At 54.7% G+C, this 23,299-nt stretch overlaps 1 protein-coding gene across 25 annotated transcripts in view; it reads left to right on the forward strand.

Annotated features, from left to right (window-relative positions):
• EPB41L1 (erythrocyte membrane protein band 4.1 like 1) overlaps positions 1 to 23,299 on the forward strand; it is an 80,236-nt gene that overhangs the window by 46,434 nt on the left and 10,503 nt on the right. For 4 of the 25 annotated variants that reach the window (XM_040575491.1, XM_040575497.1, XM_040575493.1 and 1 more), the window contains 17 exons: positions 941 to 1,016; positions 1,356 to 1,574; positions 1,681 to 1,768; positions 2,806 to 2,958; positions 3,743 to 3,840; positions 4,371 to 4,546; positions 5,024 to 5,172; positions 5,961 to 5,996; positions 8,074 to 8,265; positions 9,628 to 9,726; positions 14,981 to 17,671; positions 18,239 to 18,346; positions 19,528 to 19,926; positions 21,317 to 21,424; positions 21,851 to 21,931; positions 22,164 to 22,226; positions 23,138 to 23,233. In XM_040575491.1, the coding sequence (XP_040431425.1) occupies positions 941 to 1,016; positions 1,356 to 1,574; positions 1,681 to 1,768; positions 2,806 to 2,958; positions 3,743 to 3,840; positions 4,371 to 4,546; positions 5,024 to 5,172; positions 5,961 to 5,996; positions 8,074 to 8,265; positions 9,628 to 9,726; positions 14,981 to 17,671; positions 18,239 to 18,346; positions 19,528 to 19,926; positions 21,317 to 21,424; positions 21,851 to 21,931; positions 22,164 to 22,226; positions 23,138 to 23,233 (4,832 nt within the window). The remainder of the gene's footprint in view (positions 1 to 940; positions 1,017 to 1,355; positions 1,575 to 1,680; positions 1,769 to 2,805; positions 2,959 to 3,742; positions 3,841 to 4,370; positions 4,547 to 5,023; positions 5,173 to 5,960; positions 5,997 to 8,073; positions 8,266 to 9,627; positions 9,727 to 14,980; positions 17,672 to 18,238; positions 18,347 to 19,527; positions 19,927 to 21,316; positions 21,425 to 21,850; positions 21,932 to 22,163; positions 22,227 to 23,137; positions 23,234 to 23,299) is intronic. The other 21 variants (XM_040575501.1, XM_040575499.1, XM_040575512.1 and 18 more) reach the window with 17 other exon arrangements.

Here is a 23,299-nt window from a genome sequence, read left to right on the forward strand (position 1 = left end):
CAGGGATGTTGCCGGGAGCCTGGTGTTCCACGGGGTCACACATGAGAAACCTGGGAGGTAGTGGCTGGAAACCAGGCCCCGTGCAGGTTCAGCCGCTGTGGCAGAGAGCCTCCCTGCTCATTGCCCCCTCGCTAGTGCACTGTCCCTGGCTGCTCAGTCCTTGCTGTGCCCTCCATCAGCTCATTTTAGTAGTGTGGCAGAAAATGATCGTCCTTTTCTGTCAGGTTAGTAAGTTAAATCAACTGATGGGGCACTCCAACAAACTCAAGCACTGAGGCATGGTCAGGGCCAGGAACGGCCCAGCTTATTCAGGTGTCTGTTAGCCCTGCCCACCTCCCCTCCTCTTCGTGACAGGTGCGGGCATCACAGACCCCGTCTGTGCCTCTGGAGAGCACCTGAGACCTGGTCCCCGCCCTGGGTGCCATCTCCTCTTGCCCAGAGCAGGGAGGATGGGGATGGGTGGAGGCGGGGTGAGCTTACTGGGATGGGTACTGGGATGCAGGAGTGCCTTTGTCCAAGGTGTTGCCTTGCTGCACCATGCACTGGAGTGGCAGAAGGGCTGTTGCCTATGATGTCACCTCACTAGGACATGTGAGGCTTTTGCTGTGACAGTGTAGGTCTCTACATGGAGTGAGCTGAGCTGGTGGGTCCCAAGATGTGATGGTTTTCTATCCCCAGCTGTTTGGGGACGTTTACCCAGATTGCACTGTTGTCCTGACAGCTGAGTGGCTAGAGCAGCTGTGAGCTGCACAACCTCTCAGGGGTTCATCTGCCTCATGGCAGCCTTTGGAGCTTCCTGACCCTGTGCCAGGCTTGGGTGGAGTCCTGGGACCCTTTAATAAATGCCTGGATGCTGTGTGCACTCTGTGTGCGGGAGTGAGGGAGATTCCTGCAGGCAGCCAGTGTAGCCCCTGCCCTTACTGCTCCCTATTTTTGCTAGGTGGACTCTGGAACTTCGCCTTCACTGTGAAGTTTTACCCTCCTGACCCTGCACAGCTCACGGAGGACATCACAAGGTGAGGACTGCCCTTAGGAGCCTACAACGTGGTGTGCCCTTGGGCACAGCTGCTGGAACAGCTTCCAGAGGGCCAGGCGGGAAGCGTGAGGAGGGGCAGCACTCAGGACAGCAGCAGGGGTAGCCAGGGGAGTTGTCAGAGGCTCGCTGTCTTTCCTCTGTGCGTGGCACCTCTAAATCACACAGAATGGGGCTGGGAAGGCATCTGTTGGAGGTGGGAGTCCCACGGAGAGTGGTGCAGAGTGGGTGTTCTTTACATGCAGAGCCTCCACTGGGAGCCCCAGCCTGCTTCCAGGGCACGCGCCTCTGCCCTGCTCTTACCCTCTGTCCCCTTCTGCAGGTACTACTTGTGCCTGCAGCTGCGTGCGGACATCATCACAGGGCGCCTCCCCTGCTCCTTCGTCACGCACGCCCTGCTGGGCTCATATGCCGTGCAGGCTGAACTGGGCGATTACGATGCCGAGGAGCATGTGGGCAACTATGTCAGCGAGCTTCGCTTCGCCCCCAACCAGACACGGGAGCTGGAAGAGCGCATCATGGAACTGCACAAGACCTACCGGTGAGCTGCGGAAGGGGACAGGCTATTGGTGAGGGAAGGCACTGGGGAGCTGGCCTGTGCCCTGTGGGGCGTCTGGCCATGTGTCCCTGTCTCTGTCTCTCTGCAGGGGCATGACTCCTGGGGAAGCAGAAATCCACTTCCTGGAGAACGCAAAGAAGCTTTCCATGTACGGGGTGGACCTGCACCATGCCAAGGTACTGGGCTGTGGAGCTGTGGGAGCGATGGCCAACGCCAAGCCCCGTTCTGCCCTGGTGCCAGCACACCCCTGGCACATCGGGGTTTACAGTAGCTCCAGCTCCTGTTTCCTACAGTTGGTACAGTGACGAGAGAGAGAGAGTTTAAATGTGCAAGCTGCTTTGGGTGCCTGTTGAGTGCAAGAGCTGAACAGGGCTGGAACTGTTATTTTAGCAAGGGGAAGTGCCAAGTCGTGCCCCTGGGGAGGAACAAGCCCAGGCTCCAAGACATGCTGGGGGCACCTGGCGGGAAAGCAGCTGGGCAGGGAAGACCCTGAGGGTCCTGGGGGGGACGGCAAGTCGAACATCGATCAACATTGTGCTCTTGCAGCAGAGTATGCCAATAGTATTCTGGGCTGCATTAGGCAGAGCATTACCAGCAGGTCAAGGGAGGTGGTTCTTCCCCTCTGCTCAGCACTGGTGAGGTCACACCTGGAGCCCTATGTCCAGTTCTGGGATCCCCAAGATGCTGAGGAGACTGTCGCACCTCCCATATGAGGCAAGGCTGAGGGAATTGGGACAGTTCAGCCTGAAGAAGAGAAGGCTTGGAAGAGGGTCATCAATGTTTATAAATACCTGAAGGGAGGGTGCAGACAGGACAGAGCCAGGCTCTTTTCAGTGGTGCCCAGGGACAGGACCAGAGGCAATAGGCACAAACTAAAACACAGGAGGTTACTTCTGAACGTCAGGAAACACTTCTTTACTATATGGGCGACTGTCACATCACTGTTGCCCAGAGAGGCTGTGGAATCTCCCTCCTTGGAGGTATTTAAAATCCATCTGGACATGGTCCTGTACAACCAGCTCTGGGTGGCCTTCCCTGAGCAGTGGGATTGAAACACATGGTCCCTTCCAACCTCAACCATCCTGTGATTCTGTGACCTCTGCCAACTTGTCCCACTTAGAGTGCTAGGCAGGAGGGAGCATGTCACTCTGGAATGGACTGGTCCTTACTGGGCTGCTGAACCACCTCCTCCTGTCCCTCTCGCCTCCTCCAGGACTCAGAGGGCATCGACATCATGCTGGGCGTCTGTGCGAACGGCCTGCTTATCTACAGGGACCGGCTGAGGATCAACCGTTTTGCCTGGCCCAAGATCCTTAAAATTTCCTACAAGAGGAGCAACTTCTACATCAAAATCCGCCCTGGTGAGGTGAGTGCAATGGGCCCAGCGCAGCCTGAAGTGGAGCTGTGTGGGGTGGTCCTTTCCTAGCCTCATCTTCTGCCCCAGGAGTCCCAAGCTAATGGCCTCAGCTGGCCAAGAGAGAGGATAGCTCCTGTGGTGAATGGAGGCTTTCAGCAAGTGCTTTCTTGTTTGCACTCTCATTTTCTCACTGACATAATGTCTTTGGCCACAGCAGTTCATCAGGCTCAGGACACCCCACACTTCTTTCCCCATAAGCCAGACACTGTGACCCTGCTGGTAAAAGAAGGTGTCCCAGGAAGGGAATTTCAGGACCGTTTTTGATATTTGTCTTCCATACTTCAAAAAAAAAAAAAAAAAAAAAAAAAGAGGCTTTTCTTTCGTTTTCTGTCATTGTTTTCTGACTTTACTTTCACTCTTTTTACTTTTACTTGCACTGATGGGAAAATGCATTTCCACCCACACATTTCCCAGTGGACAGTGCATCTGAGATGGAGAGAGAGACTCTCTCTAGCCAAAACAAGCCGTAAAAGTTTTATGTTTCTTGAGGGAGTTTCTCTCACACTGAAAATCCATTTACAGTTGAGGAAAGTGCTTAGGCCAAAAATTTAGGCGGTATGATCCTACCACCCAGTGGGACTGGGCATGGAACTTTCCAGCATTGTTTTGAAGATGTTTTCTGTGTCATGGCTCCTGCCAAGGCAACCTGAGGGCCTTGGCAAGGCAGATCCCATCCCACCGTATCCTCTAGGGCAGGATCTGCCTGTAACCGCATGTCTCTATCTCCCCCAAGTACGAGCAGTTTGAGAGCACCATTGGCTTCAAGCTGCCCAACCACCGCTCTGCCAAGCGTCTCTGGAAGGTCTGCATAGAGCATCACACCTTCTTCAGGTGAGGAGCCCTTCTCCAGGCCTCAGAGGCAGGCATGCTCCTGCCTCTGGCCCATTCCAGCATATTCGTGTGGGGAAGGGGAGCTCCTGCAGTGTCCCCAGCTGCTGCCTGTGCCCTTCCCAGGCAGAGCTGGCCATCTTCCCACTCTTTGCGGGTGGGCTGTCCCCTGCCTTTCAGCCCCCTGGGTCTGGCCACTCTGCCTTTCGTGTGCAGGGAGGGAACAGCTCTGCCCCTCTGTCAGCCACAGACCTGCTGTGCCCCAGGTGCGGAGGCTCTCATTTGTCCTCCTCATGTGGGGAGCCGTCTCTGCTCTGTTGGCTGCCCTGTGCCACTGCTGCCCAGGACCACTTGCTGGTTCAGTCCTCGTCTTACGGCTCTAAATTCTCCCTATCGCTCCTTTAGCCCTGCGCTGTGGCTGGCCTCTCTCCTTCACCGTGGTCTCAGCTCTGCTTTGCACACCGGTGTTGGGGGGCAGTGCTGGGGGGCATGGCTGGGACTCGCCGATGCGACCCCACCTCTCCCATCCCCAGGCTGGTGTCCCCAGAGCCACCCCCGAAGGGCTTCCTGGTGATGGGCTCCAAGTTTCGCTACAGCGGGCGGACGCAGGCACAGACACGGCAGGCCAGCGCCCTCATTGACCGCCCAGCCCCCTTCTTCGAGCGCTCCTCCAGCAAACGGTACACCATGTCTCGCAGCCTTGATGGAGGTATGCCCCAAATTGGGGAGGGGGAGGGAGATTGGTCCGCTGGCGGGAGCAAGGAGGCAAGGAGGAAGGTTCAGAGGGGTGCAGCCAGGGTCACTTCTGGAGGCTGTCCCTGACTAGATGCCCCTGGCCTGTCCCCACACCAAGTGGTGGCTCAAACCATGTGAGCAGCAGGGCCGCAGGCACAGCTGGCTCCGCTGAGCCAGGGCTGGGGTCTGGGCAGCCTGGGGATGGGGCTGTCCCCAGCTCCTTGTGCACAAAGCAGGTGTGGAAGCCAGGGTGGTGCAGGGAAGGAGAAGTGGGCTGAACTTTGGGTCATCAGCACCGCCAAGAAGCCCTAGGGCACGTCTTTCCTGCTACAGATGATCTTGGGGCTCCACAGCCACCATCTCCTAGCCAGACTGGGGTGGAGGGCTGGGGCAGGTAGGGCTGGGAAAAAATGCTTGCTGTCTGTGACCTGGGCTCTCCCTGTACACCCAGAGTTCTCACGCCCGGCCTCCGTCAGCGAGAACCACGATGCTGGAGCAGAGGGTGAGAAGCAGGATGAGGATGGTGAGTTTGGCAGTGGGAGACGGTCCGAGACAGAGGACGAGGAGGTGACTACCCCAACAAAGATCAAGGAGCTGAAGGTACAGACCTTGTGGGCAGAGGACCGTGAGTTAGGTGGGTGGGCTGGCCCACGCCCACAGCAGACATGCAGCAGGCTGGGACACGGGCATCAGGGCTCCATCTCCCTGTCTCAGGGACATGCTGCAGGTGGGAAGGGTCACATCAGGACAGAGTCATCTGGAGCCCTTTCTCCACCAGGCAAGCCCAGTGCTTGGTGTGACCTGTCCTGCTTGGGGGCATGGCTCTTGGCCTCACCGCTGGACACAGAGCTGTCATACCCTACCAGCAGCTCCAGTTTCCCCAGCACCCTCCAGCTTTCCTCAGGGCTGGCCCCCAGCAGAGCCCAGTCCCTAGGCAGGACTGGTCACCAAGCAGTGCTGATCACGGGGCGGTCCCATGCTGGTGTGCAGGATGGGGAAGGGCCAGGCGTGCCAGTGGTCACCACTATGCAAGCAAGGAGTTCCCTAGCCATGGGAAGCATGCTGGGCCCCTGCTTCCTTGGCACCCTGTAGCTCTACACGGCCCTGCTTGGGCACCCCATGGCCGTGCCCACAGCCCCATTGTTGTGCAGCTATGGCCCTCTGCTCTCCGCCCTGGCCCTGGGTTGGCTCAGGGCACAGCCCAGCCCATCTCAGCCCTGTACTGAGCGGGGGTTCAGTCCTCCTGTGCTGATAACCAGTTCTGACTGGGGGCAGGGGGGCACAGCCAGGCCCTGTGCAGGCACCTGAATTCAACTTAACTGTGATGCTCTTGAGAAGTTTCCTCAACTGACCCTGCTGGTTACTTTTAACCCTCTCTTTGCTGCCAGCCGGAGCACGAAACAACCCCCAGGCACAAGCAGGAGGTATTCTCTCTCTGGAGTATCTTAGTTCTCATCGGTGCATCATATTGTCCATCCTTTTCAAAGCACCACTGTGTGTTACCCTATTTACTGGAATACAAGATGCACCGAGGCGGGGGGTTGGCCTGCTAGAGACACCCGATGAGCAGACAGCTGGGGATCTGCCCCAGAGCACACACAGCATCTTCTATCCCACTAAGTAAGGTAGTCCTAACTGTATGTGTGAGCAAGAGCCCTCCCAAGGCACAACGGCCAGGCCACCATGCCGAGTCCTTGGCCCATTGGGAAGACTTGGCTTCTGCTCATGTTACTGACTCCTCCATGTCCTCTCCTCATGTCTCCTCTCTGTCCAGCCCTGTGGCCCTATCTCTCCCACTGAAGAGACAGCCCCGGCACAGGCTGGCCCCATCGTTCCCACCTCCCGGCCTATGCTTTGCTTTTGGCTTTCCTGACTTGGGCTGTGCATCACGTGCCCTGCACAGAGGCTCGCTTTTCACGAAGCCCCTTGCTGCCTTTCTGCCCTGCCGGGAGCAAACAAGTCCCTGAGCATCCTTTGGCGCTGACCCGTCAGAGGCAGACAATGACAGCCACCCCCATGCAGCGGAGGGGCTTCCCAACCAACTGTGGCTGGCCTGGCCAGGGTGAGCTATCGCAGGCAGGAGGGAGGCTGTGTTCTCCCGTCACACAAATTACCTGTGCCTGCGGTGCTACCTTCAACAGAAATGGGCAGCAGAGATATCCCCGGCCTGGGTCTGCTGATTCATCCCAGCCTAAAATTCACAGTTGCTCTCCAGGTTTCTCTTCTACTCAGAGTGGGGTTTGGATCATCGCTGGACCAGTCAACAGAGGCCAGTGCAGCCCTAGCAGTGCTAGCCAAGCGGCCATGAGATGGGGCTTGCTGCACTTCCACTATGCAGCCCTTGGCATCCTGCTCAGCACAGCAGGGCAAACCCTGCTGGTGCAGTGGGCACCACGGCTCCTGCAGGCTGGCGTCTCGCCCCCCAGCCCAACACTGGTCACGGTCCCTCCACTGTCTGCTTCATTGCTTACCCCTGCTGCATGTGCATGTGCTGCTCCCGCAGCCCTGTGCCCCCTGGCACTACCCTGAGCCTAGAGGTGGGCAAACCGTGAAGCACATGCAAGTGGACAGGGGAGTTTGTCCATGAATTCTGCTGAGCCTTCACGATCTGTATAATGTGTCTGAGCTTTTCATGGGACTCCTTTGGATCTCTGGGATTTCACTGAGCAGAGATATGGGGGAGGGGAGATGCTTCAGCTGACTCCTTTCGAACCTCAAACCAGGTTTGAGTTTGAAGCAGAAGCTGGGTTCTTTTTCGGAGCTAGTTTGCCCACCTCTGCGGCAGAACAAGGGGAGCCACCCTGGTGCCTGTAACATCACCAAAGGATTCTTTAACACCTAAATGTAACCTTGCGCTTGAGCTCTCTGAGCTGTCCTCTTTCTACAGCAGGCAAGACCCAACCCCACCCCAGACTGCTGTTGGGCCCAAGCTGGTCCATGTTGATGCAGGTTTGGATCCGTGTTGGTCATCTTTGACCAGCCCTTGACCTCTTGCCCTTCAGCAGAAACCCCCCTTTGAAGACACTCCTTCAGAAATGCCGATGGGCGACTCCCTGAAGCTCTTGCTCAGAGGACTGGCCAGTTTCCTGCCCTGCTGGGACAGAGGCTCTTGGTCCTTTTGTGCCTCGCATGTGAGAGCAGCAGAGATGAGGCTGCTGATATTTCCAGTGGGCCCCTATCCCTTGCCTGATCCCTAAGGAGAGCCCTCTCTCTTCTGTAGATGGTTCAGCTCATCCTCAGCAGGCCATGCTGGAGATGCCAAAGGGGCATATTGTGCCCTGCACAGAAGGAAGACCACTGTGGGTGTTCCACCACTTGCAGTTCCCTGCAATGGTCTTAGTGAGAACTGCAGCCCAGGGTGCTCTTATACGCTCTACATTTGGCTCTTGAGACCCTAAATTCAAGCCCAGTGTAAAGCAACCTCTCCCCAGCATCCCTGATTGTCTCTTTTGCCTTGGCTAGTGCTTTAACCATGGTTACCTTCCTCTCTCCTTCCCCAAGTTTTTAGACAAGCCAGAAGATGTTTTGCTAAAGCATCAGGCCAGCATCAATGAGCTGAAACGGACCCTGAAGGAGCCCAACAGCAAGCTGGTTCACAGGGACCGGGACAGGAGGCTGCCTTCCTCACCAGCCTCTTCCTCGCCCAAGCATGAGGATGAAACACCGAAGGGAACCCCAGAAAAGGCCAGCGAGGTTTGTTCTGCTGCTTGTCTTATGGATGGGATCAAGCTGTTCATGGGGAGGTCTTCATCAGTTGCTGGGCTCCTGGTCTCTGCCTCTAGCACAGCCCTGGGGAGAGCACGGTGGGAGCTGTGTGTTGGGCACAGCGGGTAAAGCAAGGGAGCCTCTGGCCAGGCTGTTGTCTCTGTTTTGTAATGAGCTGTTTCCTCTCTGCTGGTAGTGATCTCCCTTTATGCCCAGGCACTGCATGGGGTCAAACTGGTCCTTTTCAGGGGGATGTGTTTGTTACCTGTGAGTTGGGCTGTGAGATGGGGCCTTCTTCACCCTTTATCCTATCAGGGCTCCTGCTTGTCAGCACCCTGTGCAAGTCTTGTCCGATGGGTGTCCCCAGGAGTGCGGGGCTGGGCTCCTGCACAGAGGTGCTCCGTGGCACACTGACCTGCCACGACCTGGTTGGTGGGAGCCAGAGGAGGGGTGCTGGGTTGAGTGGTGCTGTGCTGGGATTCTGCATTAGTGTCCTCTCCTCCTGGCATTTTATCTGCTGGCTTTGCAGTGGGACATCTGCCCTAGGAGAGAAAGGAAGATGCCTGGGGTGCTGGAGCAGGACATCTGGGCTGTGCAGAGTCCCCCCCCACCCCCACCCTCAGTGCAGCTGGGTGCTGCACGGGGTTGGGCTCGTGCTTGGCTCAGCCCAGGCAGTGGCCCAGGCCTCAATGGTGAGGGTATTCCGCAGCTCGGACACCCTCTCCCTCCCTCCCATGTGGGCTGAGAGCACTGGACCCTCCATGCTTGCTCTCCCCACCTCAGCGTCCTCTCCCCTGCAAGAGCTGTGGAGCCAGCAGCCGTGAGCTTCAGGCCTCGTACACTCTGCATGTGGGGCACTCCCTGCCCCAGCTCTGTCCTGGAACTGTTTCACTGAGCAAGTGAGGTCATGGCACTGTGATATGAGGAGGGGCTCTGGGGGGAGGCTCGTTTGGGGCCTCTCCATGGGGAATTTGTGGTGTGCACATGTGCCTGCTGGTCCCCTGGAGATACGGGGCTGGCTCGGCTGGGGCTGCAGAGGTGAGTTGCAGGAGGTAACAACCCCTCAACAAAGCGCTAAGCCGGAAAGAGGAGGAAGGTTTTTAACCTCACATCTGTTTTAGAAGCATATGTATAGTGTGCAAAGAAAGACCTAAACGTAACATCTAGACCTGGCATAGCTGGTGATCTCTGTTCGTCCATCCATCCATCATCCACCCATTTGTTCCTTCATTCCTTCTCATGTGCTCTCTCTCTCTTTCTGTGTCTGTCTGTCTGTCTCTCTCCCTCCCTCCCTCTCTCTTTCTCTCTCTCTCTTTCCCCATGGGTGCTGGGGTTTCCGTGCTGACACAGAGGATGGAAGAGGACACCTTAGACGATTTTGCATCTGAGCACGGAGCTTCCCTATGCATGGAGTCTTTCACGCAGAAAAGCCTTGTCTCCTCTCCTGAGGTTATCATCATCCCCTTTCTCTTTCCACCCTTGGCTTCACAGTTTGCCCTCTCATGGTGCCCCCCTCAGGCAGTGTGAGGCGTTCCTGCCCTCTAAGCAGAGCTCAAGCTGTTTGCTGGCACCCCTGGATGGGTCTCTGGGGCAGGGCTGTTGGTGGAATCTGCTCCTGTTCTTATTGCTTTGAATCTGTGAGACAGAGTCCTGGGAGACCTTCCAGTGAAGCCCCACTGGCCTTGAGTGGTGGCAGGGCATCCCCCAGGGTTGGCTGTGCTCTGGGTGAGGGTCCATGCTGGAGCTGGTGCCAGGGGTCCCAGGAGGCAAGTGCTGAGCCCCACGGCACAGGTTCTCTGCAGGTGTCTCCTCCAGGTGCAGACAGGCACCCAGCTACAGGCTGTCTTCAGCAATCCCTTGTGCTTTCCCCTCCCTTCAGCTGCAGTTACAGTTGCTGAGGCCCCGGCACCCGGAAGTAGGGCACCTCTGGATGCACCAAAAATGTTGGATTGGCACCTGTACACAGCAGGATCACCCTGCCTTCCAAGTCCTTGTGTGCTTCCTGCCTGTGAGGGACGTGGGCACAGCACTCCTTGCGTTCAGGGTTCGTTGTCGTGTGATAGCGATTGTTTCCTGGGACAGCTGAAAAAAGATAGCACTGAGAAGAAGAAAAGTGGTCTTCGAGACTTGGTTCTGATATGGTTGGATCCAACCGCGCTGAAATGTAGCGCACAGCAGTGCTGGAGTGCGTGTCCTCCCTGAGTGCCCCCAGAAAAGGCAGCAGAGGAGCAGCAGCAGCCTGGGGCAGGTGGACAGGGTAGGGGTGGAGGGGGCAAGGGCGAGGCTGGTTGCACCCTGATGCTCCCTGAGGTCCCCGGGTGTGATGCTGCTGCGAGCGGTGTGACCGGGAGTCCTCCCTGTGCACGGGGACTGTGCTGTGGAGATGAGCCAAGGCAGGATGGGCAGGCCTGGCTTGTTGGCCCCACTGGGGTCCAGTCCCACTGTGCTTGGGGAAACTGAACTTAGGCCCAGGCCACTGCCTGTGCTGGCCGGCCCGCACAAGCAGCATCTGCCCCATCTGCAGCTCAGAGCAGCCTTTGGCTCAGTGCTAGAGATCCCAGCGCTGGCAGGGGCAGGCTCTGCTCCACCAGGACAGCTGGAGTGTGAACCTGGGCTGAAGCACGTGTCCCCGAGAGGTGGGATGGATATGAGTGAGGGTTTGAGCACAGCCTCGGGCTTCAGCAAGGATAAATGCACCTTCGGTGAGGCTTGGGCTCTGTGGCAGCATCTCCTGTTTTGTTCTGGGGCCCTCTATGTGCCAGTACTTGGGGGTTGCTGTGAACTTCTAGGTGCCAGTACTGCACTTGTCTACAGAAGTGAGATACAATCTCTGCCAGAGCAGAATGCTGCAGCCTTTGCACAGAAACAGCAGCAACGAGGTGTGCACGCTGCACTAAATGCACGCGTTCCTCTCTTCTGCCCTCCAGAGGCCCTCGGGGTGCCAGGGCTGTGCTGAGGTGCTGACAGCCAGCTGGTCTCACCTGAGGTTTCTCTCCACACATTGGCAGCTGAGATTCAGCATCTGATGCATGCAGCCTTGCCCACATGTGGCTGGCGCTCTCCATGAGGAAGTCAGGATCCCATGACGATGATTGCACGAAGACCGGCACGTCTGCAGAGCTTGCATTGTGCTCAAGTGGAAAGTCCCTTGGTGCCCATGGGGTTGCTGAGGTTGGGTTATCTGCCACCCCTGCCTATGTGAGGTCACTTCTCCACCTTCCCCTCCTTGGTTCTCACTCTTGCTGGGGGAAGAGAGCCGGACTGGGAGTTGGATGGAGTCTCCTCAGCTTCAGGTGACAACAGTGTCATCTTGATCTTGGATTCATTAATTCTTCCCTCCTTATTGTGAGGCTTGTGCATTCCTTTCAGGTGAGCTGGGTCTTTTCTTTGCAGAGGAGCAAAGAAAAATGGCAGGTACAACAGGAACAGTGCCAGAGGGAAAACCTCCTGACTGCTCTGGGCTCCTCTGAGGTTGTGAGCTTTGCCTGCAGCCATCAGGTGCAGAAGGCTGTCTCTGTTCCACATTGTCGTTGCATTTCTTTCCCATCTCCGTGTTTGTCCTTTCTTGTGACATGAAGGCCGTGGTGAGAATGTCCTTCCCAGCTGCTCCTGTTCTCTGGAGAAGGTGTGTTAGGGGAAAAAAAAACTCCAAAGCTCCAGAAGTTCTCTGCTTTCCTGGAGGTATCCAGCTGTTTGCACTGAACATACCCAGGAGTCCTCAGGCTCTGGGGGGCTGCCAAGAGCTGTGGAACCAGAGCTGTGGCCAGGGCTGGCCTTGAGCCACCTGCAGCAGAGAGTTCAGAACATACCACAGGGTAGTTGGCTGTTTCCCTGGCATGGGCTATGCTCATCCCAAGAAAGTTTGAGGAGAAGCTGGTTTAGAGATAAATCTGGAGATTTAGTTTTTTCCTTACTGGTTATGAGGTACTGCTGTGGATCAACATACTGTTCCAGGCTTCAGAAGACAACCTAACGCTCTTTAATGTACAACAACATTTGTCTAGAGCCTTACCTCAGAGCAGGATCCTGACCAGGCTCATCATCTTTGTCTGGGGAAGGTCTCCTCCAAAAGGACTCTGTCTTACAGCCAGAGAAAAGGGAAGAAAAAGCTGAAGAGATCTGTACCTGTGCTCAAGCCCTGTCTATCAGTGCATTGGCTGCAGAAAGGGTCGATCGGTGAGGCTGCGTTGCAGGACCAGAAGAGCTGTACCCTCAGGGAAGTAAGCCGTCCTCTGGCTGAATCAGCCATGAGCATTCCTAGTGTTCAGAAAAGGCTGGAAACTGATCTGGGCATCCTGGTAGGCCCAAGGTACCCATTTAGCTCGTGGTAGTGGTGCTTCCTGGGTCAAACTTACCCATGAAAGACACAGATGTGCCTGGGAGTCACTGAGTACCTCTGCTGTGGCTTCTGTGGACAAACGAGAAACAAAACTATGTGAGGAGACCACTGGGGGAGGCAGATGTGGAGAAAGTGGCCTGCAGAGCAGTTTTTGGGAACATGGGTACACTGAGAATTGATACCAGAGAGGCTTGTGCAAGGGGTGCTGTGGGAAGCTGGCGGAGGATGGCTCTACTGAAGGTCTAGGCTCCTCGGTGCTCACAGCCAGTTTTCATGGTGCAGGCCTGCTCCGTAGCCTCCTGCTGCAGTGCAACAGCCACTTGCTCTCACCAGAGCATGGCAGGGAAAGGAGCCAGCACTAGGTATGCTGACTGCCCAGGTGGTGCTAGCACCACAGCCTGGGATGCTGAGTGCCAGCAGCCATAGACCTTTCTTTGGCACCTGGTAAAGAAGGCAGGAACTAGGGCGTGGTATCTTTTTTGTTGGGGTCTCTCACCACTTTTTAAACTGAAGTTTTGAACTGAAAGAGGGTAGATTTAGATTAGATAAAAGGAAGACTTTTTTTACTCTGAGGGTGGTGAGGCACTGGAACAGGTTGCCCAGAGGAGCTGTGGATGCCCCATCCCCGGAGGTGTTCAAGGCCAAGCTGGATGGGACTGGGGGCAGCCTGGGCTGGTGGGAGGTGTCCCTGCCCATGGCAGGGGTTTGGAATTGGGCGTTCTTTAAGGTCCCTTCCAACCCAAACCATTCTGTAATTCTGTGATTTCTGATTCCCCTCCTTGTGGAGGCCTTTCCATTATCAGTTGTTTTTCCTCCTTTCTCTCTCTCCTCTAATCTCGTTTTCCCTTCTCTCTCTCTCTGTGCTTCCTTCTGTCCTCTGTTTCTCTTTATTCGGTATCAATTAGGTTTCCATTCTGGGTGTAACCACTCCCAACATTCACCCTGGCCCCTCTGTGTACGGTACTGCCGGTCCAGCTCTCCTTTGCATTACTTTGTTTTCCTCGTTTGAGCAGGGAGAGTGCAGCCAGCCCCAGCTCCCTGCGGCTGACGTGCAGGAAGGTGCTGCAGAAGGTCAGTTTCTCTCACCCTGCAAAAGCAACACTGGCTCTGTCCTACTGGCCAGTGTCCTGGGCATCCCATGGTGTGGGCAGAGCCAGCCCAGAGTGGCCATGGGAGCCCTGTGGTGAGCTCTGCAGGACCTGCAGCCCTGCCCTTCATGTGTGTGCAGTGTGTACCCTAGGATGGCTGAGGAGGCTGCTGGGCTTCCTCATCAGTACAAATGCCCATTGCTGTTTTCCTGCTGCTGTGTTCTCATGGGTTATTTTCAGCCTTCTGTTCCAGAATTGGAAAAATTTTATCCCTGCTTTGTCCTTGGAGCTTGTGAGGTCTTCAGGGGTCTTGCAGGACAAACACATGAATGTACCAAGTGTATGTAGTAATAGTAATCTAGCATCCAGCCCTGCACAGCAGCATAGCTTCACTGTGTGCTATATCAAATACTCACTGTGTCTTTGCAGCAGGATGCTGCAGCCTTCGCTTGGTCCTTGCTGCAGTCCCTGCAGCTATCTCAGCCGCCGAGCCTATGTTTTTTCATTTTACAGTTAACTTTTTAAAGGTTACTTTTCTGAACTGCATGGTTTCAGCATCGCTAGAAACCTCTGCTAAATAATTGGTTTTGGTGATATTTCCCAGGAGATCTGGAAAGGAAGGATGGACCTTGGAGTGAATCCAAGTGGCAGCGTCTGGTAGGAAGGGGAAAGGGCCTTGCTGATGCCTAAGGTGGCTTCTCTTCTTGCTCATGCTACTTCTTGCTCAGTCCAACTTGGTGTTAGGGCATGTGGATGAAACTGAGAGTAAAGCTAGACAAAACAACCACTGCTTACAACAAAATCTCACCCTTAGCTCTCATAGAAACTGTTAGGGCCAGCTAAAAACAGGAGTGAAATGGGGAGTCCCAGTTTGGTTTAGTCTGCTGTACTCCCCTGCCTCATGGGGAGCTCTGTTAATGTGCCTGCTGAGAGCATTGCTCCCACTTCTTTATTTCCAAAAAAGTGACAGATTTTGCAGGTATGTTGGTAGGCCATTGCCCATAACAGAAGGTGGTCCAAGGCCCTGGAGAGGATAGAGGGGCTCAGCCACTTTCACAGCATCAGCCCCCTTATTTTAAGTGCCTTCTCTCCATCAATGCCATCAGTTGTCAGGCTCTTTGTATATACCCTGCCTCAACTCTTGCATGAACAATAATTATTAATTTAGTCAACCCCATCTAAGGCACATCAGCTTTCTGTTACTCATGAAAGCAATCATCAGCTGTTAGGTAAAGTATGTTTGATGCTAACTCTTCTTGCTCCAATTGCAATGCAGGGCTCGGAGCATTGGGTATTTATAGAGAGAGAAACTTCTAGGCTGGAAGAGGTAGCTCTAAAGAAAGCTCTGGGAGTCAAGAAAGAAGAAGCACGTGCAGGTACTTCAGAGGTGAAAATGAGTGTGAGCATGTCGAAAGTGGAGATGGCAGTAGGGAAAGCCAAGGAAGTGGCAGGCCAGGAAGAGACAACAGATGCAGATCTGGAGACCTGGAAGAGAGCAAAAATGATTGCTAGTCCCGAAGATTTTGAGTCTGTCTGGGAGGATGAGATCTATGAGAAGGAAACCAGGGAGGAGCCCAGCATGGAGGCAAAGTGCTTGCCACCTGAGAGAGCAGAGGAGGAGCCCAAAGAGAGAGGCGAGGAAGTAACTGCAAGTGAACCAGGTCTGTCCAGGCCAAGCCAGCAGCCTGAAGAGAAGCAAAGGACAAAGACTTTGGGACCAGATCTGCCCCAGGGAGAAAGCAAGATGATCTCTGAGGAGCACGTTTCTGCAGCCTCCAGGAAGCAGGATGCCAGAGTGCTAACTGCAACCACAGAGTTCATTAAAATTAAAGTGAAGTCAAGTGATGACAACACAGAGACTTCTGCTACACAGAGGATCATCTACTTAGGAGACCTAGAGGGAGATGAGAAGGACAATAAAACACATCTGCTTTCAGAGGCAGGAGGACAGCTTGACTTGTTGGAGATGCCAGAAACCACAGTGAACAGGCCAGGAGAGGGATCAGAGCCCACAGCGCCCATGGAAGAAAGGTTCCAGTCCACTTCCCCAGTGTATGAGCAACAGAGAGCAGTATCAGAAAAACCTGTCGTAGTGCCAGAGCAGCCTGAGACAGGCTATGATGAGACAAGCCCTGCAGGACGTCTTCCCTTGGAGCAGGAGCACTGTTTGTCAGTGCAGCAAGAGGAAGCAACAGCGAGTCTTAGGGGCTGTGAAACACAGGAGAAAGATCAAACCATGTTGTGTTCCCAGGAGGTGGGCTCAGATGAAAAAGATCTGCAAAGCCCAGTAGGAGGATTGAAGCTGAGTGCCCTGGAAGGGGAAGGCAGTAGGGCTGAGGACCCGAAACAGAGCCCAGCTGCAGGAGAGCAGTGGGGCACGGACGTCTCTGTGACAGAGTGGAGGCTCTCAGAAAGAACCGTACCTGATGGGAATGAGGAGGAAAGCTCCAGAGTGGTTCTGCAGATGGAAGAGATAGAGACTAAATCATCCTCTTCAGCTGTGTCTCAGCAGGGCTGCCCTCATGCCACTGCAGGGCTGGAGGAGGATGAACCCAGCACTCCCACCCCTGGGCCCTTTCCCCAGCAACCGGGCCCTGTCCCTGCAGAGCCAGCCCAGGACGCAGAATCCGAAGGCCAAGACCTGTCCTGGGGCACTAGCCTTGTGAGAGGTGTGGGCACACTGGAGTATGTGAACCCCTCAAAAGAGGTGACATGCAGGGAGGCAGGTTCTGCAGGGGCACTCAAGGACATGAGCCCTGTGACAGAGTATGAAACACCCGGGGACGTGAGTTCTGAACCTGAAGAAAGACCACAAGATGTGGGCTTTGCTACAAGGAAAATACACCAAGATGCAAGTCCTGTTGCAAGAGGACTACACCAAAACATAGACAGTGCAGCAGAGCCAGTCAGAGATCCGGCCACAGGGGAGGATGTCTGGGACTCAAACCCTGTCACTACGAAGGGAGTCCAGAGAACCACAGAAAAGCCACTCCAGAAAGAAAAGCCTGTGATAAAAGAGCTCTCCCAGAACATAGGGCCCAGATCAGGAAAGCTGATGGGAGATGAAGGCTGTGGAATGCAAGAATTATCCCATGACAAAAGCCCTTGCATGAAACAGCTGCCTTCCAAGGCAGAAGAAGCAGAACAAAAGACTGAGACCATTATAGGACACCTGCCTCCAAAGGGTCCTGAGTCTGGAGGGCCGCTCCACACTGCACATACCAAAGCACAAGAGCCGCCCTGGGACTTGGAGTTTAATGTGGGACAAGCTCTGCAAGGCAGGAGCTCTGTGGTAGGAGAACCTGCTAGGGACAGTGACCTTGCTCTGGGGCAGCCAGTGCAGCCTCCCAAAGAAGATGCTGAAGTCCTGCACTCCCACTCCATAGTAACGGGAATACGTCAAGAAAGCACAATGTTCCAGCTTTCAACCTCTATGTATGAAGGCAGTGAAGAGCTGCAAGTGAGCAGTGGGATACAGAAAAGAGAGTCTGGGCCATTGGTGTGTACTGATGGTAGGACAGAAACTGTGTCCCAGGAGCACAGAGGTGTCACTGAGGCCCCGCTCCTGGGTAGCTGGCAGGACAGTGAGAGCTACAAGAAGACCTCAGTGGCCTCTAAGATTAAGATGTTTGAGCAAAGTGAAGCTGAGCGAAGGGCAGCCCAGGAGGAAGAAGAGCATTTGCCTGAAACTGAGACACCAGCAAAAGCAAAGGGGAAGATGAATCTGACACAGGACGTGCTTTTGAACACAGGCCCCATCTCGCCTCCGTCGCTGACAGGTACTCCGGTGGAACTGGCATCCAGTGTGGGCTCATTTGCCCTCAAGGGGCAAGGGGCTGGTTCAGGAAACTCCTCTCAGCCCCTGTCTCTGAAGGAAGATGTTTCTGTTGATCTGGAGCATGGAGAAGACAGTGCTGACCTGGCTTCCCCTGACTCCGGCTGTGAACTCACACTGGCAGAAGCCGTGGTAACTCTTCCAATGAACTGTCCGGATGGAAAGTTCATGCGCATGTTGTGTGGCTCTTTATTTACCATGTTCAGTGGCACCTCACACATCCATTGACTGAGAACAGTCGCTTTGCATCCCCTGTCCTTTTATGTATGTGTGTGCAGTCAGGCTTATTTGCTGAATGCAGACCTGCTGGCTAGTTGGTTCATCAGCTTTTTGTTTTGTGATACCTCCCCCCCGCCCGACATTTTGGCAACCTGGAGAATGCCACTCGCTAATCCTGAAAATGGGCACCCAAGCCTCATGTCCAGGAGCAAGAAAGGGAGATGGGGGGTTGGATTAAGGAGGTGTGGCTCTGCCACAGATTTACATACACCAGTCAGCAACATGCCCACGCTTCCAGCTTCACCCCTGCATTTCTTACGTTGATAACCCTTCTTGCTTAGCTCACCAGCCTCACCCATCCTCCCCTGTCTTCGGCAAGCTGGTGGCTGGATGATGAAATAGCTTTCTTCACTCTTGTAAGCATTAGATCAGCTCCTATAGAGTTAATTTCCTTAAAACTAACCATTTTCTCTAATCCAGAGCAAATCTCAGGAACCAAGTGGGGAAGAAAAGGATTTATCTGACCCGTCTGTAAAATCCAGCATGAAAGAAGAGAATTTAAAGACTGCTGTTCCAGTGGTCTTACAGGTCTCACTGCTGTTTTACTAACTGCTTTTTGCCATAGTATGATAGCTCACCTTAAGCAGCTGAGGACTGTATGCTTCCAGCTCCTCTCCCCCTGGTAGAGCTGTTATGAATGTATTTATACACACACACACACACACACACACATATGCGGCTGTGTTCCTCTTGCGTTTGTTTGACACCCTGTTTCTCATACCTCTCAACCTCCCAGCAGTGCAAACAAAAAGTGCCTTTGCCAGCAGAGCCTGGCACGTTGCAGGGGATGGCTCTGGCAGCAAATGCTCGGACCAGAGTCCAGGAGGTGGTCTTCCCGTGGCATTAGTGGGATGATTTCTAAGGGAGAAATGCCTAGAGCAAGATGCAAAATAAAGCAAACGCATGGGTCTAGATTTCCCATTGCTTCATGACAAAATATGGCAAGAAGAGATGTACCCTCTGGTGGCAGAGTTGAGAGGTATGTCTGTGTTTGGGGAGCAGCTGGTGGATGGAGGTAGTCCCTGGGGTCTGATCGTGCTGTCAATTACACTGACCGAACACACGATCCGATGCCTTAAGAGTCACCCCTGGTTGCGCGAGGCCTTTGGAGGGGGGCTGGTGGGCAGCTGTGGTGTGTCTAGCCCTCCTCCCTCTGGGGCGATGTCCCCCAGCCCCACATGGATGCTCCACTTGGGCTGAGCTCAGTGCAGTTGGCACGCTCCTTCGCTTCTCCTTCACTGTACCTTGCTGATGGGGCCCTTTTCTTTAAAACTCTTCTTTTTTCCCTTTGTCTTTTTTTTTTCGTTCCCAGTTTTACTGGTGTATGATAGCATTGGCGTTTGAGCTGTTTCTGAATGTCTCTTAACAGAGCTGTTGTTTTGCATACATCTGCTTTCACCAGGTGCACTGATGTGCCTCTAAGCTGGCCAAGCTTTTCTGTGTGACTGACCCTTTTTTCCAGTGATTAATTACCAGTAGGCTTTTGGCAAAATCAGATTAAATAACCCTTTTCCCCCCACCCCTGCAAAGTCGCTGCTGTCAGAAAGGTTTCAGTTTCCATGCTTGAGTTGTGTTTAACTCTACTCTGTGATGTTCGCTGCAGCCTTTTCTCCTCCTCCTCCCCCCTCTCCTCTGTCAGCGCAGCCCGCGTTGCTGTGCCATGCCATGCTCACTGTCTGCATCTCTCTCCATCATTGTGTCTCATTCAGAGAGCAGGCTTGAGGGAGGGCACCGAGGAGAAAGCTAAGCCACCTCGGCACAAGGCTCCTGAGAGTGACACTGGTGATGAGGAGCAGGACCAGGAGAAGGACGCAGTGTTTCTGAAGGACAACCACCTGGCCATCGAGCGCAAGTGCTCCAGCATCACGGTCAGTTCAACCTCCAGCCTGGAAGCAGAGGTGGACTTCACAGTGATTGGTGACTTCCATGGAACAGCCTTTGAGGATATCTCCCGAAGCCTGCCCGAGCTGGACAAGGACAAGAGTGAGATGGAAGATGAAGGTCTGGTTTCCTTCCAGCATACTGACAAAGTAGTTCCTGGACTGGAAGAAGATGTCAAAGTCAGGGAGAAAGTCTCCCAGCCCAGCACAGATGTCTCCCAGCTAGAGGTACACAGGGAAGCCGTTCAACCAAGATTGCTTCGGTGCTGTCATCTCTCCATGTTCTCTGTCCTGGTGCTTGGTATTGCCTTCCTGATGTGCAGTCCCACATCAATTTGGAAGAGCATGCTAGCTTTCAGACTGCCTGGGTTCCTGTCTGGTGTAACTATTTTACCCTGATGCATGCTCTTGTCTGTCTTGCATGGTTCTTTCTGTTTGGGCAGGGGCATGGCTCTGTCACGTGTTTTGTGCATCTGCTAGCCAGAAGTCATCACTGTCTCTTAATACACTGTGTCTGGCTGCCTACCCTGTCCCTCACACCACTACAGCATGTCAGCAGCTAGAAGGGCATGTTTTGGTAACTGATGGCTCTGTCTCTGTGTTTTGCATGAAGTCAGTGCCCAGTTTGTACAGCGAAGAGAAATGTGCTGCCAACTATCCTGTCTGCTCGTGCCTGGGCAGGAGAGGTTTGCAGAGTAGCCTGTGAGAGCAGCTCTGAAGGTCGTGGAGGGCCAGCCATACGCTGGGAGTGCTTATAGCAGGGCTAAGAAAGCTGCATGTGGCACATGTGTGTCCGAGGGGAAGCTGAGCGTATGCTGCTGTGAGAGGACAGTAGAGCCAGCCCAACCTTGGATGAAATATAGCATGACCTCTGCGCGGGGCCAGAGCATCTTCTGCCTGGGCCAGTCAGCGCTGGCCACAGCTCCCCAGCCCCGGCCAGGTGAGTTCCCCAACTGCTCTCTGGAGCTGCTCACAGCATGAGTCCAGACCTGGAGCCAGGAGGAAGCTACAGAAGAAAGCAAGTTGCCTCTGAGACAGCCCTTGTTTGGAGCATCACATGCTGTGTGCTGCTGGGCTGTGGGCTTGGATTATCAACTCCAGTGCTCAGCAGGGGCAGTTGTCTCAGAAATGCTGGGCATGTGCTGGAAACCCAAGTTTCCCCACGTTAGCCTCTGTCTGGCAGCCAAGTGTCACCGCAGCTGTCAGGAACTGAAGCAGATCATAGAAATGCCAAAGGTCACGAGAGAAATAGAATTGGTGGGTGAAGACCAATTTGCCCTGACCTGTGGTGTCTATAAATCGGTCCAAAAAATCCCTGGCAGCCTTGGAATGGAGCATCGGGTCTGATTTGAGGTATGTCAATCCTGTAGGGCTCTTTGCATAGTAGCTATTAGCCCAGTGTAGCAGCTTGGCCTCTGCTCTTGGTCTGGTGAGGGCCAGCGTGACACTTGCAGGTTGTCGCACACAGTCGCACTTGCAGAAGATTACAGTGGGGCTCTGGTCAGGCACACTGGTGCAGGAGGAGCACTGAAGTGTTCTCCAGGCAGGGCTGCCTTGGTGCGCCCAGGGAAGCAGGTTTCATTGGAGCAGTGGCTGATTTCCCATGTTTCTTCTGCAGTCACGAGCCCTGAAAACGGATGCTGTGACTGTTTGCCTGGGGTTGGGCACAAAGAATCCTGAAGACACCTCTGCTCCTCACCAGATCAGCACCCCAGAAGCAGCCCAGGTGACATGGCTGGGTCTGTCCTTTCATGGACCTGCTCCCTGATGGCTCTGCAGAGCCTCAGTCCAGGAAAAACTGGCCCCAGACACCAGAGCCAAGACTATTGGGGTTTTCTGCTTTCTCTTGTCTTGCTGTACTCCCCAGAACATCAATTCAAAGCCTGTCCAAAGTTACTCTGCATTTACTTTTCCATGCAGGCACCCTTGAACCCCTCCCCTACACGCGCTTCCCTTGCCCAGCTTGCCATGCTGCTGCAGTGCTGGATGTGGTGATGTCTGCAGAGAGGGACGGTCACCATGTGCTCCGCACTGTGCTGCTGGGCCCACAGGCATTGCTTCCCTGGCAGCAGGGAAGTAAAGCTCCATCTCTGCAGATGTAGCCCCTTCACAGGCACCTCCAGACTCACTAGGCTGCCTTTGCCTTTGGCAGGTGGAAGGAAGCGCCCTTGGCCACAAAGACGCGACAGCTGCTGCTCAGGCAGTCACCGCAGAGACTGTGCCAACAACCTCAGTAAGCGGGGCTGGCCCTCACAGTGCTGGGGCTGCGGACGTCCCGTGCCATCCCCCTGTTTTGGGGAGGGAGGCTGGAACAGGCCGTGCTGCTGGGGTGGGGAGAGGAAGACCTCGCCTTGCCAGCGAAGGCTCTGGGGCGAGCTGCCCTGCTCCAAAGCTGCCCTCTGGAGCTCGCTGCACTGGCCTGTGCGTTGTGCCCGAGCTCACCTGCCCGTGTGCTCTTCTTTCAGGATAACACCACCAAGCCTGGGAAAGGGGCTGGCCCCGTGACAGAACTTCGCTCTGTGTCACCGGTGAGTGGGGCACAGGAGGGAGGGAGGGAAGGAGAGAGGTAGGCAGTCCCTCAGGGCTGTGCTGGCCGTCCCGCTGTGCAGTGTTGCAGCGCAGTGACCGTGGCTGATCCCATGGTACTGGGCAAGAGCAGAAGGGCGCGTCGGTACTGAGGGGCAAGAAGGCTGGGGAACCATGCCTGTGGTGTTTCTCCTGTGGTGGATGTACACCCTGAGCATCAGCTGGAGGAGGATAATTCCCCAGAATAAAATAAAAAATAGCCCAGTTCCTGGTGAAGTCTCAAGCAGGCTGAGATATCTTTAGCACTGAGGGTGCTGCCAGACTACCCAGGGCCATGCTTAACGTCTCCTAACTCCCTGGAGGTGACAGCCATCAACAACCCTGCCCAGGAGCAGCCCTTCCTGTATGAAGTGTCTTCCTACTTGATTATTCCTTTGAAATGGAATCAAGCTTGGCCAAATGCCGTGTGCCACCCCATGCTGGTCACCTGGTGAGCCTGGAGCCCAGGGAGGCAGTGCTTGGCTCAGGCTTCCCAGATGCTTCCATGAAAAGCAGAACAAAGTGCTGCATTTAGGGACAGAGGAAGCCTGAGAGCCCTGCCTTTACATTGGCCCTAAGGCACTGATGGGCAAGAGTGAGATGCTGTCATCTAATCATCGTCTTGCTGCAGAGACTTTTTTTGTTGGTCTAGGCTTGGGGTAGCTGTTCTGCGCCACATGAAAACACAGATCCAGTCAGAAGCACAGCATGTCATCTTTTCCCTTGCCGTGCTCTCCCCTCAGCAAGGCAGACACGCTCACCTCAGCAACATTGTCCCAGTGGGAAGGTCCCAGACCTTTGGAAGCACCAAGGGAGCCAGCCCTAAAGGCTCCCCTGTGGCAGCCTCTGCTGACACTGCTGCTCTGTCCTGCAGATCACCGGCAGCTCCACTGGGAAGGAAGTGCTCACCAGCATATTCAGTGCCACTGCAGAAACCCTCTCTACTTCCACCACTACCCATGTTACCAAGGTAAGAGCATCTCCAAACGGGGCAGCCAAGAGGGGGCTGATGAAAGCCAATGGAGTTTGAGGAAGG

The sequence above is a fragment of the Cygnus olor genome, chromosome 16 (genome assembly GCF_009769625.2).
Source record: "Cygnus olor isolate bCygOlo1 chromosome 16, bCygOlo1.pri.v2, whole genome shotgun sequence".
NCBI lineage: Eukaryota > Metazoa > Chordata > Aves > Anseriformes > Anatidae > Cygnus > Cygnus olor.